This window comes from Dipodomys spectabilis, unplaced genomic scaffold (assembly GCF_019054845.1).
Source record: "Dipodomys spectabilis isolate Male_0828 unplaced genomic scaffold, ASM1905484v1 ptg000188l, whole genome shotgun sequence".
In the NCBI taxonomy this organism is placed as follows: Eukaryota; Metazoa; Chordata; class Mammalia; order Rodentia; family Heteromyidae; genus Dipodomys; species Dipodomys spectabilis.
Genome location: NW_024870865.1, coordinates 4,236,628 through 4,255,175, shown reverse-complemented (window position 1 = coordinate 4,255,175; position 18,548 = coordinate 4,236,628). Strand labels below are relative to the sequence as shown.

At 40.5% G+C, this 18,548-nt stretch overlaps 1 protein-coding gene across 1 annotated transcript in view; it reads right to left on the bottom strand.

Annotated features, from left to right (window-relative positions):
- Vps13d (vacuolar protein sorting 13 homolog D) overlaps positions 1-18,548 on the bottom strand; it is a 237,077-nt gene that overhangs the window by 112,665 nt on the left and 105,864 nt on the right. Inside the window, exons 45-52 of the mRNA XM_042695737.1 lie at positions 13,706-13,856; positions 13,145-13,355; positions 10,492-10,739; positions 8,129-8,320; positions 7,693-7,819; positions 5,835-5,977; positions 1,356-1,486; positions 964-1,139 (exon numbers count right to left, since the gene is read on the bottom strand). Of these exons, the coding sequence (XP_042551671.1) occupies positions 964-1,139; positions 1,356-1,486; positions 5,835-5,977; positions 7,693-7,819; positions 8,129-8,320; positions 10,492-10,739; positions 13,145-13,355; positions 13,706-13,856 (1,379 nt within the window). The remainder of the gene's footprint in view (positions 1-963; positions 1,140-1,355; positions 1,487-5,834; positions 5,978-7,692; positions 7,820-8,128; positions 8,321-10,491; positions 10,740-13,144; positions 13,356-13,705; positions 13,857-18,548) is intronic.

The window sequence follows — 18,548 nt, the reverse complement described above, 5'->3', positions numbered from 1 at the left end:
AACCACGATCCTCAGATCTCAGCCTCCTGAGTAGCTGGGATTATAGGTGTGAGCCACCGGTGCCCAGCTGCTGGCACCTTTGTAAAATGGATGGCAAAAATGAAGGCAAGCAAAAAAGAAGACTTAAAGCTCACCTACGTCCCTGTGATTCAGACAAGCCCAGAATTTTAGAATCAGCAGCAGCACCAGTCTTGACTGTGTGTTGCTAGAGGACATGACCACACAAGCAATACCCTAGCTCAGAAAGAATAGAGGCAACAGGTAACAGCTGTCATTTGGAGTCTGACTCCCATTTTTTGGATGGTCAGCAGGGAATGTTTCCCTTTCTTTTTTTTTTTATTTCTCCCTATTTTAATCCTGTTATACCAAACTAAAACTGTCACCTTGTGAGTCTCATTTTTTGTAAGACACCCTGAAATGCTTTTCTTGCATGGATCTCCAAGACCTGATATCATGTGGAAACTTGGAAGCTGACAAAACCCCTCATCTACTCTTCTGTAACTGTAGGAAGAAAGATTAAGTCATCACTGGTTTATTATTCTAACAAGGACCTTGAGGGTCACTGGCAGGACAATGAAAGCCAGACAATTTAATAACAGCATCAAGTTAAGAGAAGCATGTACAAATGCTAAGAATAGACAAAAATATTTGTAATTGTGCTGTCATCTAAGCGCAGACAGAATTTCCAGACATCCAGGAAAGCATGAGATGAGTGCATTGCTGCCCTTGGACTTACTCCTTTGCAGACCACAGAAGTTACTCAACAGTTCCAACCGCTAACAACCCCTTTAACTCATTCCATCAAAGCGCTTACTCCTCTCTAGATTTTGCAAGCTCTAAGGATTATCATCTGAGCCAGAAATACCTCTTCCCACTTTACAAAGAGCAGAATGGGCCTGCAATTTACATTACTGCATCTCAAACAAGACTACTTTTTGTTTCTAGGTCAAGCCTTGAACTTACCTCATGTTGATATGGAAGGAATTATTCTTGTTGACTTCAAAGCCTCCAGACCAAATACAATTGGGAACATCCATCAATCTGACACATAATAGTTGATCATAGTCATTGCGAGGCCAATGGAACACCACACTGGAACCAGGAAGGGTGGAAATGTAACCTTCGGGATTGGCTGTTCCCTAAAACACACAGAACCACTGGCTTTAATCAACAAAGCAATACTCAGCAACATATAAAGGTCTGCTGAGTTCCAACACTGAGCCTTATCTTCTGGCAGGAACTATTTGGGTCATTCATATCATAAAATGGACAGTATTAATGTAAGATGAGTCATGACATTAAAACTCACTTTTGATACTAAGTAAGCACCGTCCACTCAAAACCAAACTGCTTACCTGTCCCCTGGCAAATTCCCTTTGTGCAAATGCGAGCTTGTGAGATGACTTGTTGTCTAACAGGTAACGAGGCGCAAAGATGACCATACAGGTATCGATATATCGGCCTCGGCCTTTCTTAACATCAATACCTGCAAATAACAAGAGCCATCTGTATGAATTACTCATAAGACAGTAAATCCTTGGTCCAACAAAAATAAACAGGTATCACAATTAGCTTCTCTGAGAAAAAAATTATATCACGAGAGGATATGGAGCCTTTCAAGAATGTGATATAAACTGCAATTTTATGCAAAGTACAAAACTATTCTGTTTTCCCATTTAGGCCTTAAAAAGTCTCAAGGACAACATCAATAGTCCCTGAAATCTCAGCTCTTCACAGAATATGTACCATTATAGCAGAAACTAAAATATATAAGCATTCAACCACATATGCCTCATGTTTACAGTTACGAAACTAAGACAAGTTCATATGATGCATTCCTACTTACACATAAACAAAACTTTCTCCTGGAGAACTTGCCTTTTTGGCAGGCTGTGATGGGAATTCAGAAGTATCTGGTTGGATTTGTTCTGACTGAACTCAAACTACTTATCTAGTACTTTCTTTTATCCCATTGTCCAAGATTCTTCCTCAATTACAATGCTACATACTAGAATTTATATCTATAAAATAAGTACGTCTTTAAAAACAATTTGCCTTGTAAAAGTTAAGATGTGTTTGTGACTTTAACTAAATATCACTATTTCACAATACTGTGAAATATGTGAAATTTATGTAATTATCTAATCTCAATTTTAAAAAAAAGTGAGAGAAGGGATGGGTTAGGAGCGATGGGTGGCAATGTTGTCAGACACCTTGTATTCATATACTGTTTTGTAGAATGAGAACTTCTTTGTACAACTACTTTTAAAATAATAATAAAAAATGTTAAAAAACAATAATAATAAAGTGCAAAACACAAAAAACTACTACAGACTGGAAAAAATAATAAAACAGAAGAAAATCTCAAAACAAGTTCCAAGTAAGAAAAATGAAATAGCACTGAATTACCTTTAAAAATCTGAAGACACCTTTCTCCTCCCCCCCGCCCCCCCCCCCCCCCAGTTGTGGGGATTGTACACTGGGCCTGGGCGCTTTCCCTCAGCTCTTCAGCTCAAGACTATAGTGCTCTACCACTTGAGCCACAGTGCCACTTCCAGCTTTCTCTGCTTATGTGGTGCTGAGGAATCAAACTCAGAGCCTCATGCATGTAAGGCAAGCACTCTACCACTGAGCCACCTTCCCAGCCCTGATGACACCTTTTTAAAACCACAAAATAGTGGATAAATCATCCATTCATCCAGACAATAAATGCAGTAATTATACTGAAAGCACTGGACTAAGGTCCAGCTATATAACATTCAAAGCATTTATAATAGAAATAATAAAATATCAATAATGTTTACTGGCCTCTAATAAAGAAAGACTTCATATTTCATCCTCATAACCGCCTGAGTTACAAACCTAATTATGTCTATTTTACAGAGCTGAGAGGCACAGGAAGTTAGGTAACACAGCTAGTAGATGGTATGGCTGGGGTTCAAACCAAGCACCTGCCTAGACCCAGAATCTCCACGAGGCTTTTCATACTTTAATAGGATATATATGTATATGCAAGATTCCAGCTCAGCAGTCAAGTCTGGAGAAAACCATAAAAATGAAAGAATTTGCCTTTCTATAGAATAATCAGATACTGATTTTCTAATACAATTCCAGTTGCCAATTCCAATGCATATTCATAATGCACTTGTACTGGCCTAGAAATTCTGATGTTCCTTTACTACAGCTTGAAAATACTTGAAAGACTGAGAAAATCGCAAGAATAAGTATCTGTCTTTGAAACACCTTTGAAAAGGAGAAGATATGATAGGAGGAGATCACAGCCCAAAGCTGGTTCCAGGCAAATATATGAGACCATATCTGGAAAAAGCAAAAAAGGATTGGACTTAGCTCAAGTGGTACAGTGGGTGCCTTGCAAAGGCCATGTGGTACTAGAGGAAGGAAATAATCCTGTTGCTTTTCTTCCTGGGGTATGCAAAAAAGGTTTAGTTGCCAGAAACCAACAGTATGAGAGTTAGCTGATCTTAACTAACACAACATTTGCCTATAGAAGATGAATTTAACTTGATGCTACAAAAGGTGCTAGAGTATCCAAACCAGTACACACTCTTGAAAAGGTATGCCTTTTTTGTTTCACATTTCATCTTAGACTGCCCTCGCCATCCTCCAATAAGATGAGCTGAGAAGATGAAGCTGCAATAAAGGCCTCTGTTTGGAGAAAGAGATGAGGCTAACTGGCCAAGCCCTCCTTGGCTTTTGTTTGGAGCTGAGCTGTAAGCATTCCTAATAGGAAGCTAGTTACCTACCCAATTCTATCTACCCAAGTAAGACAGTCCACAGATTTCCTTGGAAATACATGCCCAAATCTCATAAGAACTCATTGCAAAGTCCTATTTTGTACAATATTTCATGGTAGAATAACAAAGCACAACCCTGCGATAAATGTTCCATGCATGTAAGTCTACACAAGTAATCTACTGCATATTTTTAATTTGTTCACACAAAAGGAACAAGTGATATTCTTCCCCAAATTTGTCTCAACAAAAGCTTCCAGCCAACCTTGCTCTGGGAAATGTACCAAGAACAGGGTATTCCAAGAAAAAGCCAAAATGAAGCAGCCTTTGCCTACCCAAACGTAAGAAAAAGTACATTATCTACAGCTGGAGGAATGAACAGAGTTTATTTTTTATTCCGTATGTGTGTGTGTGTGTGTGTGTGTGTGTGTGTGTGTGTGTGTGTTGTGGTGTGTGTGTGTGTGTGTGTGTTGTGGTGTGTGTGTTGTGTGTGTGTGTGGGGGGGGGTATGCCCCAGTCCAAGGACTTGAACTCAGGGCCTGGGCACTGTCCCTGAGTTTTGATTTGTTTGAACCAAGGCTAGTGCTCTACTAGTTGAGTCACACTTCCACTTCTGGCTTTTTGCTGGTTAATTGGAGATAAAAAGTTTATGGACTTTGCTGCCCAGGCTGGCTTTGTACAGCAATTCTCAGACTTCAGCCACTTCAGCAGCTAAGGTTATAGGTATGGGCCAGTAGTGTCCAGCTAAAGTTTATTTCTTTAAAATATCTTAATGCCCACTATAGGACTACAAATATAAATCCAGGTTAAAATTTTTGAAAAGGGTAAGATATAGGCAGGAGGATCATGGTCCAAAGGCAGGCTCTGGACAAAATTGTGAAACTCTATCTAAAATATAACTAAGGCCAAAAAGAGCTAGGGGAGTGGCTCAAGTCCTTCTACAGCAGGACTACTGCTATCTGCACTGTCCAGTACCCCAGCTGCCTGCTAATTAGTTATTCACATTTAATTTCACTACATGAATGAAATTATTTCATCCCTCCATCACATAGCCACACTTCTCAGGATGTGTTCTCAAGAACTCAGCAGCTAGCCAGGCGCCAGTGGCTCACGCCTGTAATCCTAACTACTCAGGAGACTGAGATTTGAGGATCGAGGTTCAAAGCCAGCCCGGGCAGGAAAGTCCGTGAGACTCTTATCTCCAATAAACCACTAGAAAACCGGAGGTGGCGCTGTGGCTCAAGCGGTAGAGTGCTTGCCTTGAGCTGAATAGCTGAGGAATAGTGCCCAAGCCCAGAGTTCAAGCCCCATGACCGACCCAAAAAAAAAACAAAAAAACCTCAGCAGCTGCACGTGGCTTGTAGCTATGTGTGGGAGGGTGGTTAGAACTCCACCATCATGTATGACAATATAACTCTAATATTCCAATACTCAAACGCCTTGGATAAAGAGGGATATACTGCTAACATTCTAATTCCAAGGCATATATGTAAGTCAGATAGATCCTTCGGGTGTTCTCAGGATCCCTGAGAATACTTATACAGTGTCTCTGTGCCACCTCAAAAGGCTGTCTGGGAACTTCTAATGTCTACAATACAGAGTGCATTTTTTTCTATCTTCTTCACATTCACCGGCCACCACCCTTCTTCTGACTCACTCCTCCCCTCTTCTTGTAAGCAAGTCATTTTGTTTTCTGTTTTAGTTTCAGGGAGAACAATGCTTTTTACCCTCTTAGGGTTTGCAAATGTTAATGAAAGTATAAGAATACAAGGTGGAGAAAAAGCATCTTCTGAAAAACAAAGATTCAAACCAAACTGATGCCATCCTGACAGCAAGGTGAGTTTGAAATTAAATAAGGCCACTGACTTAAAAAAGGGTAGTGTTTAGGTGGCTCCTCCAATCCCTAGGAGAATAGATATGTGTTGAACTCAATCTAGCATTCAAAGAACAGACATACAACCTACTATCAAAAAAAAAAATCAATACTTGTAGCCAGGGCAAAATGCATGGCCAGAATATTCGTCTAAGCCTGAGGTCAGTGGACAATAGTTCTGTCTTCCCACTGCCCAACAGGTAACCCACCAATATTATAGATCAGCCCTGGGCGGTTTCCTTGCTGGATGACTTTCAAAGCTCGGACACCACTACCACCATCCAGGGAGAAGCCCTGACACCAGCCAGGCATGCCTTCTGGATGAATCCCCTTTCCGATTCTCATCGTGCAGCTGTGGGGCAGAAAAGCAAACATGTATACATTCATCCACAAGAAATCTTATCTACCTTCTAAAGTAGGCAACACTAAGGTGGCTATCACCCAGTCAGATCTCTAATACTGACACTAAGAGAATTAATCAGTTTTAAACACACTTCCTAGAAGTAGCCATAGTCCAACAGTGTGTGATATACACAAGCATTTACAACTGAACACTTTAGAAGAAAACCCTAGGATTCTGTGGGCCTAACACGTGAGAAAAGTGCTGCCTTGAAAAAAATCAAAGCAAAAAAAAAAAAAAAAGGAAAGAAAGAAAGCAAAAACAAAAACTCTGAGAAAAAAACCTGACCAAGGCATGTAAAGAGAAGAACTTGATGGTGAATCACTTCCAAGGACTGACTCAATCCCAGTGCCAAAGTACTATTGAGTTGTCTGTGTCTTGTTGGACAAGACACAAGAAAACTTAACTCCTAAACCTGCACTCCAGCTCTATCACTAATAAAGCAATGTACACTTGAGCCTCAATTTCCTCCTGTTAAGATATTACAGTATCTCCTGGCCACCCAAAACCACTGGGAACCTGGGGAGAATCTAATGAGATAGTTTTCATGGAAACACTTTGGGAAGTGGAAATTCCACGGATAACAAACTTGTGACAAATGTTAAGTCCTAGATCTAAAATGGCCAACAACCGTGAGGTCCAGTGAGGCTGAAGTACTAACCATGACAGTGGCTAGCTGTGTCCCCAACACTAATCTAGATTGCAGCCATCCCTGCTAAACACATCTGCACCACTGCAGTGCAGCATTTGGAAGCATTCCTGCTAAGCCTTCAGCAGAAGTCTCCATGTAAGAGTGCATGGCACTTTTGATTATGAGACATACTCATTTACTTTTGGATTAGGGCTACAAATGAGAAGACCTCATAAAAAGCAGAATGTCAAAACTAAGAACAAAAGCAAATTAATGTTCTACCATACATTAAAAGAAACTATCATTTAGCTGGGCATCAGTGGCTCACACCTGTAATCCTAGCTACTCAGGAGGCTGAGATCTAAGGATCACCACTCAAAGCCAGCCCGAGCAGGAAAGTCCGTGAGACTCTTATCTCCAATAAACAACTAGAAAACCGGAAGTGGCACTGTGGCTCAAGCAATAGAGTGCTCGCCTTGGGCTGAAGAGCGCAGGGACAGCGCCCAAGCACAGAGTTCAAACTCCACGACTGACCCAAAAAAAAAAAAAAAAAGAACCTGTCATTTAACCTGCACAATTCTTGGTTTGCCCTACTCTAAGCACTCAATGAGTGCTTTGGGATGCAGAACAGCCTACTTTGGATTTCAAAACCTTCCACTAACAGCCCTAACTGATCAGTGGGGCTGAAAGGCAGCCTATCTTCTTAATACCAGCTCTTCAGTGCTAAAAGCTTCAGCAGATGGGAAACTGAAGAGAAGAGGGAGTGCCAGGTTTCTCTTCATGAATAGGAGAACTACTTCAACACATACTAAATAAAACTAACTTTCATTATACACTAACAACTGACTTAGTCCTAGTATCAAATAACACAAATTAGATGGGGGGAAAAAATCCCATTATGTCATGATTCTGCCCTCTGCCAAGTCAGAACTGTTATCTGCAGATTGCTTCTACTTCCGTGGATAAGTTATAGCCATGGCCAATTTTCCTTCTCGAGGAGCTGATTTCCCCCCTTCCTGGAAATAACTGTACTCACAGGTTTGGCTGTTCTTTATCAGCATAGCAGAATAAGAGGGGACTCAGGCTCCGGGCCAACTCATGTTCCTCAAACTGGCCTGCAGCATCTGTCTTTGCATTGTCCTGTCTGAAGATCAGTGGTAACCCTTTAGAAAGGAGGGGGAAAAGTTTATATCATTCCCACCCAGTCTGCCCATGGAAGATGAAAATGGAAAAAGGATGAAAAATTATCATCGGGGGAGGGAGTAGAAATAATGGAGTTCATCCAATGGGCCCCATCCACTGCCTAAAAGGCCAGTTCTGACTATAGTGAAGCATGCTCAAGGAGCTTAGCAGCTCAGACAGTTGAAGTAATCGGCTTGGATTAGTTCTATTTAGGTAGGACATATTCAGTGAATACACCTGAACTCCCATAACCAAGGCCAACGCTACTTGGACAGAGGCTCTGTACATACCTGTTTTGTTAATGAGCCAATATGGGGCAGAAATGAAGATCTTTAAGGATCCTTCTGCTCGACACACGATCCGGATGGTAAGGTTCAACTGCCGCCGGCCGATGTCATAGAGTCGCATTCTTACCATATAGTTTTGGGTCCCAGGGGGAATGAGCAATTCTTTACAGAGGGGAAAGTTCTCCAGTGACACCCCTAAAGAAGGTATAAGCTTATTATCTTTGTGGATTCTCTGGGGAGTTGTAAAAAGAGCTGACAGGAAAACTAAATTGAATTCCTTTTAGAAAACTCTCTAAGGTTCTAACTGGTAAATATTTCAAAGGCCACTTTTCTCAAGCTGGAGTAAAGAATAAGTATGAAGCAAATCAGATAGCCTGATGTCTCATTTATAAAGTTTATACTGTATAGTGATTGTATTATTTATAAAGCCCATTCTTAAATCCTAAATTCTAATCCCAGAATTCCAAAAAGCTACCAAAAGGAGTTATGATTCTAAGTTTGCTGTACCTCATACCCTGGGCTCATTGCTTAAAACACAGTAAAGCAAATGTAGGTTCTGCATCCAAACTGCTTGTCTTCACATCCCCGGTCTGCCTTATCATCTACATGGTGTGGAGCAAACTATTCAATTTTCCTGGGCCTCTGCAGAATGTGGTACTAATTCTATCTATGTGGCAGGACCAGGATAAGAAGAGATGACCCAGGTACAGATGACACTAAAGACTAGGAAAACCAATGAAATGACAGGTTCGTTTCATATGAGACTTGATAACTGCTTGAAAAAATATCAGAAAATGACCTAAATACCAGAGACATTTTATCTCTGAGTAAATACCACTGCATTACTTTTCTAAATTAAGCTCATGGAGTTATATAGTCATTGAAATGTTATCTTGACATTATGGGACATTATGTAAAATAGGGACAACCCCAGGTCTCTGCTGTGCAGATCAACTTAGACAATTCAATGAAAGCACTTGTGCACCGTATCTCATACTGCTCAACACAGTCGCTGGCAGTCCTGTGGCAACAAACATAAAACACTTCTGAAAGTGCCTCAAATACAGATCTTGACTTTGACTTCACTCACCCTTACAACTGAAATTTACTTGATGTGTTAAAACATTCTAAGTTTCATTTAACAAATAACTACTGCTATAAAGATTCCATGAGATGGGCTGGGAATGTGGCTTAGTGGTAGAGTGCTTGCCTAGCATGCATGAAGCCTTGGGTCTGATTCCTCAGTACCACATAAAAACAGAAAAAAGCCAGAAGTAGTGCTGTTGCTCAAGTGATAAGAGTACTAGCCTTGAGCAAAAAGCAGCTCAGGGACAGTGCCCAGGCCCTGAGTTCAAGTCCCAGGACCAGCAAAAAAAATAGATTCCATGAGATCATGCGTGTGAAAACACTTGGTTCATATGTGGGATACAGTGAGTGATCAGCAGATGTTTACCCTTTCCCTCTCAAGAGACACATAAGTCATGCCACAGCTAGGAAAGCACATGGTTTGAAAACATGCACTGGGGCTAGGAAAGGGACTTAGTGGTAGAGTGCTTGGTTAGCATGCATGAGGCCCTGCGTTTGATTACTTAGTACCAAATAAACAAAATAATAAAAAGAAAACATACACTGACTTCATATATCAAGTGAGCCTCTTTTAAAAAGATGGAGAGAGGTGCTCTGAGCCAAGTATGATATCTCACACTTCTAATTCTAGCTACTCAAAAGGTGCGGATCAGGAGGATTACGATTCAAGGACAGCCCAGACCTCCCATCTCAGGCAACAATAATGGTGTGCATTTATCATCCCAGCCACCTAGAAGTAACTAAGAAGATGGTTATCCAGGGAAAAAGAAAGATCCTATACAAAAAAAAAAAATATATAAAGCAAAAGGTACTCCAGGGTTTGAACACTTGCCAGCAAGCACAAGGCCCTGAGTTCAAACCCCAGTATAAACAAAAAGGGGAAAGAGGAACCAGGTTGAGTGTTTCCTCTGGAAACACTTTGGTTTGTTCAATTTGTTCTTTTGTGTGTGTGTGTCAGTCATGGGGCTTGAACTCTTGGCCCAAGCCCTGTACCTGAGCTCTTCAGCTCAAGGCCACTGCACCACTTCTGGTTTTCTGATGGTTAGTTGGAGTTAAAGAGTCTCACGACTTTCTTGCCTGAGCTGGCTTTGAACCATGCTCCTGAGTAGCTAGGATTACAGGTGTGCCACCAGCACCTAACTCAGTTTGTTCTTTTAAACTGCATAATTGTTTTAACTGGCTTTTTGAGGTATCATCTATGCCACAAGTTCACCAGGATGTCCACATAAATTATTATTTTCACAGGATTACTACATATGAGCCTATGTGACACACCTTACCTAGTTCAATGTTCTGAGATGTATCTGCTGTATGAAGGGCTACCTCTTTGCCAGGTTTTAAGGTCCCATTAATGGGCATTCCTTTCACATAAAAGTCCAGTTCACAAGGCAACAAGTTGCATATTACCACAGTCGGCAGGAGATAAATGGTATGCCCAGGCTGTCTGAAAATCTGTTTGGCACTGTCAGAAAATATGTTGGAGGGCATATAATCTGGATAATTTTCTTTCTTGATAGCCACACAAAACCTATGAAGACAAAATAGTGTATAAATCATCAGCTTGCATGAAGAACTTGAATTTTTCTCCTGAAGCTGAATTACATTAAAATGGTTCAATGTTAGTAAGACATTTGCGCTTTTTAATCCAAATGCATCTATACAATAAATATTACAGATTTTCAATGGTCTGTTTAATGAATTTTGACAATTACACAGGCCTCTATAACACCACTCAAAGCAAGCTATGAACTATTTAACCCCAAAAAGCTCCTTCATGTCCTTTTCCAATCAATATTCTCTACCTATCATTCAGGCAATCACTTTCGACTAGTTGTTTGTTCACAAGTTGCATATAGCTGGAGTCACGTAGCATATATTACTCTGTCTGACTTTACCTATAAAATTCAGCCAATTTTAGTATTTTTTCATTGATGGTGGTATGCCATGTTAAGAATCACTCTTTTCTTACTTATTCATTATCTTGTGGATATCCAATTGGTTTCCAGTTTAGGGCTAAATAAAAATAAATTTTTTGGAGATAAACTTTCATTTCTTTCAGTAAAATAACTAGATTATGAATAGGTTCTTAGCATTTATAAGAAATTGCCTTAGTGGTGCTGTGGCTCAAAGTGGTAGTGTGTTAGTCTTGAGTAAAAAAGCTCAGGGACAACACCCAGGCCCTGAGTTCAAGCCCCACAAACAACAAAAAAGGAAAAGAAGGGAAAGGGAATGGGAGAAAGAAATTACCACGCATTGCTCTAAAGTGGTTGTACCATTTCATAGACCCAGCTATTTATGAGTTCTAGTTGTTCCACATCTTTGCCAACATTTAATATTGTCTGTCTTTTCTTATTGATCCCTTCTAGGAAAGTATACCTGTAATTCAGATTTGCATTTTCCTTTTTTTTCCACATTTTTTTTTTATTGTCAAGGTGATATATGGACAGGTTACAGTTACGTAAGGTAACTTGTCAAACTTGTTACCCTTTCCTCATTTTTCTCCCACTTTCCCTCCTCCCAGCCCCCTACAGAGATTTGCATTTTTCTAATCACTAATTATTCTGGACATCTTTTCATTTGTCTACTTAAAATTTGTATATTGTCTTCTATAAACTATCAGTTCAAATATTATTGTTGATTTGAAGGACTTCTACATAAAAATTCTTTGTTAAATGTACTTAAACAGGCAGGCACTGGTGGCTTATGCCTATAATCCTAGCCTACTCAGGAGGCTGAGACCTGAGGATCAGGGTTCAAAGTCAACCCAGGCAGGAAAATCCAAGAGACTCTTATCTCCCATTAACCACCTGAAAGCCAGAAGTGGTGCTGTGGCTCAAGTAGTAGAACACTCACTCTGAGCTGAAGAGCTCAGGGACAGTGCCCAGGTCCAGAGTTCAAGCCCCATAACAACAAAAAAAAGGTATTGAAACATATAAGCATATGTGTTTATATATGTCCAACTCTATAGTTTATTCCTTTCCTTACTTCAATTTGCTAATAAACAAAAACTTCCAATTTCTCATTTTTCCTCATAGTCTTTGGTGCTTTTTGTGTAAGATATCTGCCTACCCAATGTCAGAAAGTATTTTTCTAAAAATTATGGTTCTCAATTGCACATTCATGTCTATGATCCATCTCAGATTAAATTTTGCAAATGCAGCCAGGCTCTGGTAGCTCATGCCTATAATTCTAGCTATCTAGGACACTAAGATCTGAGGATCACGGTTCAAAGCCAGTCTGGACAAAAAAGTCTGTGAGACTCCATCTCCAATAAACCACATCAGGCTGGAAATGGAATGGTGGCTTAAGTGGTAGAGAGCTAGTCTCAAGCAAAAAAGCTCAAAGAAAGCACCCTGGAACTCATAAACAAATTGTTTTGCAAATGCAGTGATAGAGAAGTTGAAGTGCATGTTTTCATAGGGCTATTCTCTTGTTCCAGCAATGTTTGTTTGGAAAACTTCCCCATGCTCTACTGTATTGACTTGAAACCTTGTCTAAAAGTCCCCTTTGTACTCCACTGATTGACATTTCTGTCTGTATGCCAATAACACCTAACAGTGGCTCAACAGCAAGTCTTAAAAGTAAGTTTTGTAAGTCCTCCACAGTTTTGTTCTTTTTTGAGATTGTATTGAATAATCTGGATTCCTAGTTTCCATATAAATATATAAATTAGCTCCTTATTTCTTCAAAGCATACTAAAATTTTGATAGGGATGGTATTACATCTTCAGATCAATTTATTGAGAACAGAAATTCTAAGCCAGGAATAATTGTGCATACCCATAATCCCAGTACTTGGGAAGCTACAGCAAGATGATCTCAAGGTCAAGGCCATGCTGGGCTACATATCAAGTTCTAAGCCAGCTTGGGCTATTTATCAAAACTGTGAAAAGGCAAATGGTGCATGTCAATGTAACTGTAGCATAACACATACCTGAAGAATCGGCTTTTTTCTGTGTCCATCGAGTGGCACTCTCGTTTGCTGCTACTAACCTCTGTTGGCTTCACTACATTGGTCCAATGTATTGGAGTTTTACAGAAGAACACACCAAATCCTTTGGGCCGGGCCTGTAGCCGCCAAGAGGTGAGGTGTAAAGGCACGGCAAATGCATCCCCTGGCATGATGGCAGGAAGCACCACTGGCTCTGCATAGAAATAGGAATCAGCACTCAGATGACAGCTCTCCTCCCCAAAACACCGACCACCTCAGGACAAAAACGGGATAGCACTCGGTGACAGTCCTCCTCCAAAAACACTGACCATTTCAGGACAAAATAGGTGTCAGCACTGAGCTGATGGCCCTCCTCCACAAAACAGTGACTGCCCCTGCCCAAAAAGAAGAATCATCACAGGGGCAACAAGCCCATTACTCAAACACTATCCATCTCAGAAAAAAAATAACTGACCAAGCATACTGACTGCTTGGGGATATGCCCACTGGGACAGTCAGGACTAGTGTCAACAATTATCTACACTTGAGACAATTAGCACGTACTGTCTGGGGCTGATGGGCTGTCTAGTCGTAGTTCCATCGGTGTTTCCAATCTGTTCCTCACAATGAGGGCTGACCGGACAGTGATCACTTTCCGAGCACTGCCTTCCATAGTCACAGCAAAGACTACTCGGACAGGTGGGAGGGCAGAGAACTGTGAAGGAAAGACAGAAACAAGATAGCTGTGCTTCAACAAAAATCTACAGACTACAACAATACCACAAGCAGAACAGAAAGCAAAAGCATCATTGCTACCACAGCTCATTAGTAAAATTATCATTCAACCCTAAAACAATTTGTCTCTACAGAAAGCAAATTACTAAAAACAGCCAGACAGAAGTGGTGGTACATGTATAATCCCAGCACCAAGGAGGCTGAGGAGGGAGGGCAGGGCGGCGGCAACAACAAAACACACACACACACACAAAATAAAAACACAACACACACACACACACACACACACACACAAAATAAAAACACAACACACACACACACACACAAACACACAAACACACACACACACACACACACACCCCTTCCTCCAAAAAAAGGAAATAACTCCAATCAAATCTAAAAGGTGCTACAAAAACAATCTACTCGGATGTGACATCACAAACTATATTCCACACATACACACAAAAAAAATTCCTAGACTTCTGGATACATTATAAAGAATTTCACCTAAGACTGTGATAATAACCTATCCAGGGGCTGGGAAGGTGGCTCAGTGGTAGAGCACTTGCCTTGCATGCCTGAGGCCCTGGGTTCGATTCCTCAGCACCACATAAGCAAAAAGAAAAAAGGCGTAAGTAGCTCTGTGACTCAAGAGGCAGAGCATTAGCCTTGAGCTGAAGAGCTGAGGGACAGCGCCCAGGCCCAGTGTTCAGGCCCCACGACCGGACCCAAAATAAATAAATAAATAAATAACCTATCCAATTTTCCAAACATCCTTCATACACAATGTCCCCAGATTCCTACACGAATCCTTATGTGGAAACTTTAGATGATTTGGTTTCAACACTACTGGAGAATAAAAATAACAATTCAACTGAAGCAAGGAGAAAATTAGAAAGACTGAGGTAGGACTTTGCAAGGTATTAAATGATTTAACTCCTGTGGCATTTTCCTCCAAGATTAATACCGAGAAAACATTCCTTGAACACAAACAATGGTCTGGACACTGCCCAAACACACCCAGAAAACTCCGAGGCGCTCTTCTGAGATTTAAGAGTTGTCTGTATGGGTGTGACTTTCAAAGAACACTGTACTTCTTTTCTCTAAGCGTCACTCAACCTACTCTGTCAGTCCATATACTGTTCATTACCATATGCATAGGAAAACTAACATTTCTATTCCAAAAGATCTTTAAAAATAAACTTCTCTCTTCACAGTATCCTTCCAGCATCTGTTCAATAATCACTTTCATAAACAAGGTATCAGGTTTCAGAAACTCAAAATAACAAGGAAAAATTATTTATTTTGGGTCTTAGGTCGCAGTTACTGGCTACTATTATTATTTCAGGTCTAGATTAGGCAAATGAAAGAACACGTTATATATGTCCTTCTGAACCTGGCTTATCTTGCTCAAGATGATATCTAGTTTCATACATTTTTCTCCAAATGACGTAATTTCATTCTTCAGGCCTGAATAATGTTCCATCATGTCTACACACAATCAATCCATCAGCTGTTGAGCACCTAGGATGATTTCATAGCTTGTCTATTACGAATAGCACTTCATAAATATGGCTATGAGGACATCTCCATGGCATGATGATTTAGGTTTCTTTGGGTACATGCCAAAGAGCAGTACAGCACAATCATATGGCAGTTTTATTGTCTTTGAAGTCAGCCCAGGTAAGAAAGTTTTTGACTTTTTGCTGTTTTATGTTTTTTGTTTTTTTAGTCAGTTGTGTGCTTGAACTCGGGATCTGGGTGCTGTCCATGAAGCTCTTTGTACTCAAGGCTAGTGCTCTACCACTTAAGTCACTGCACCACTTCCAGTGTTGGGGTGGTTAACTGGAGATGAGTCTCATAGGGACTTTTCTGCCTGGGCTGGCTTTGAACTACAATCCTTAGCTATCAGTCTCCTAAGTAGCTAGGATTACAGGTGTGAGCTACTGGCGCCCAGCAGTCCTTGAGTCTTATTTCCAATTAACCATCAAAAAGCTGCAAGTATAGCTGTGGCTCAAGGAGTAGAGCACCAGCCTTGAACACAAAAGCTCAGTGACAGCACTCAGGCCCTGAGCATTCAAGCCTGGGACCAGCACAAAAAAAAAAAAAAAAAAAAAAGTATTGTTCTGCTCCATGTGTTCAAGTATTTTTCTGTTCTCTTGCTGTTAATTTCTTGTTTTATTCCACTGTAGTTTGATAAAACATTATTAAGATAAGACATTATTTCAATTCTCTTCAATTACTAAGATTTGTTTATGTTCTGAAATAAGATCCCTTTTGGAAAAAAGTTTCATGGGCTGCTAGAGTTGTTAGGTAGACTAGTTCATAAATGTTTGTTAAGTTCTACAGTATGCTATAATCCATGTTTATCTGACCTAGTATTGTTTTACTTTGAAATTTCTTTGTTGATTTCCATTGATGAGAACAGGGTATTAAAATCACCCTCTAGGGGCTGGGAAGGTGACTCAGTGGTAGAGCACTTGTCTTGCATGCTCGAGGCCCTGGGTTCGATTCCTCAGCACCACATAAGAAAAAAGCCGGAAGTGGCGCTGTGGCTCAAGTGGTAGAGTGCTAGCCTTGAGCTGAAGAGCTTAGGGACAGGGCCCAGGCCCAGAGTTCAGGCCCCACGACCGGACCCAAAAAAAAATAAAATAAAATAAATAAAATCACCCTCTACATTGTGCTGAGGTATATTTGTGCTTTTATGTCCACCAGTGTTTGTTGTATAAAACTGGGTACAACATTTGGTGTATTATATTTATAATTATTAAGTCTTAATGGATTGTTCTCTGTAGGTATATGAAATAATTTTTGATTCTTCTAATTTTGATTTGAATTCTGCTTTTTCAGATATGAACAGAGCTGCCTCTTGCCTGCTTTCAAGCTCTATTTGCTTATAATTTTCCATTCTTTCGTTCATCTTGGCCTATGAGGTGTATGTCTGTAGGCAACAAATGATTGGGTCCTATTTTTTTATGACACTTTTTTTTTTTTGGGGGGGGGGGGGGGTCCAGTCCTGGGGCCTGAACTCTGGGCCTGGGCGCTGTCCCTCGGCTCTTCAGCTCAAGGCTAGCGCTCTACCACTTGAGCCACAGCTCCACTTCCGGCTTTTTTCTTTTTGCTTATGTGGTGCTGAGGAATCGAACCCAGGGCCTCAGGCATGCAAGGCAAGCGCTCTACCACTGAGCCACCTTCCCAGCCCTGGGTCCTATTTTTTAATCCAATCCACTGATCTATGTCTTTTGATAAGGAGAATCGAGACTATTAACATTCAGTTTATTACTAAAAAGTAATTCCTGTCATTTTCTTTTATACTGTTTGCTTCTTCCCTAATCATCATTTGCTTACCTACTTGTCTAATAAAATTTATTCTTTCCCATATTTTCTTTTTTTTTTTTTGTGGGGTCCTGTCGTGGGCCTGAACTCTGGTCCTGGGCGCTGTCCCTCAGCTCTTCAGCTCAAGGCTAGCACTCTACCACTTGAGCCACAGCGCCATTTCTGGCTTTTTTTTTTTCTGCTTATGTGGTGCTGAGGAATCGAACCCAGGGCCTCATGCATGCAAGGCAAGCGCTCTACCACTGAGTCACCTTCCCAGCCCATCTTTCCCATATTTTCTTGGTTGTGTTTATATTTTTTTCTGTGTGCACAGTTCTTTAGGTATATATTTTGGTGATCATGAATTTCTTTCATTTCTGTTTATCATGGGAAGCTTTTATTATTTAATTATAAAGGAGAATTTTGCTAGACACAGTAATCTTGGGGGGGGGGGAGGTTGGAAGACAATGTTTTATTATTTATTGTTTTATTTCATTCCATCTTCTCCTTGTGTTTATAGTTTCTGTTGAGAAATGTGCTAATTTCTTAGAACTTTCAATATTCTTCCCTAGTTATGTTCATTTAATGTTTTAAGGTGGAAAGCGTCTGTTTTGTCTGTTTGGTGTCCTAAAAAGCTTCTTATACTATACCTTTCCCAAGATTTGGGAAATTTTCTGCTATTGTTTTATTCAATGTTTTCTATGCCTTTATTTTGTATTTCTTCTACTTCTTCCTTCTATGTCCTTGATTCATGTGTTTAGTCTCTTTTTTTTTGAGGAGGGGAAGTTGGGGGGAGCCTTGAACTCAGGGTCTGGGTACCTTCCCTGAGCTCTTTCGCTCAAGGCTAGCGCTCTACCACTTTGAGTCACAGCTCCATTTCCAGTTTTTGAGTGCTTAAGGAGATGAGTCTCACCAGGACTTCTCTGCCTGGGCTGGCTTCAAACTGCATTCTCAACTTCTTGAGTAGCTAGGATTACAGGTGTGAGCCACCAGTGCCTGGCTGTGTTTAGTCCTTTTTTCTTTTTTTGTCGATTGTAGGGCTTGAACTCTTGATGTGGGCATTGTCCCTGAGCAATTCAACTCAAGGCAAGCACTCTACCACTTGAGCCACAGCGCCACTTCTGGTTTTCTGGTAGTTTATTGGAGATAAGAGTCTCACAAACTTTCCTTGTTCGGGCTGTCTCTGAACTCCAATCCTCAGATCTCAGCCTCCTAAGTAGTTAGTATAAACCACCAGCGCCTGACTTGTGTTTAGTCTTTAATGTTGTCTCTAAGGTCTTACATGTTCTATATTTTTAAATTATTTTTCCTTATCTAAATGTTCTCATTCATCTACATTGTCTTCAAAACTGGGTAT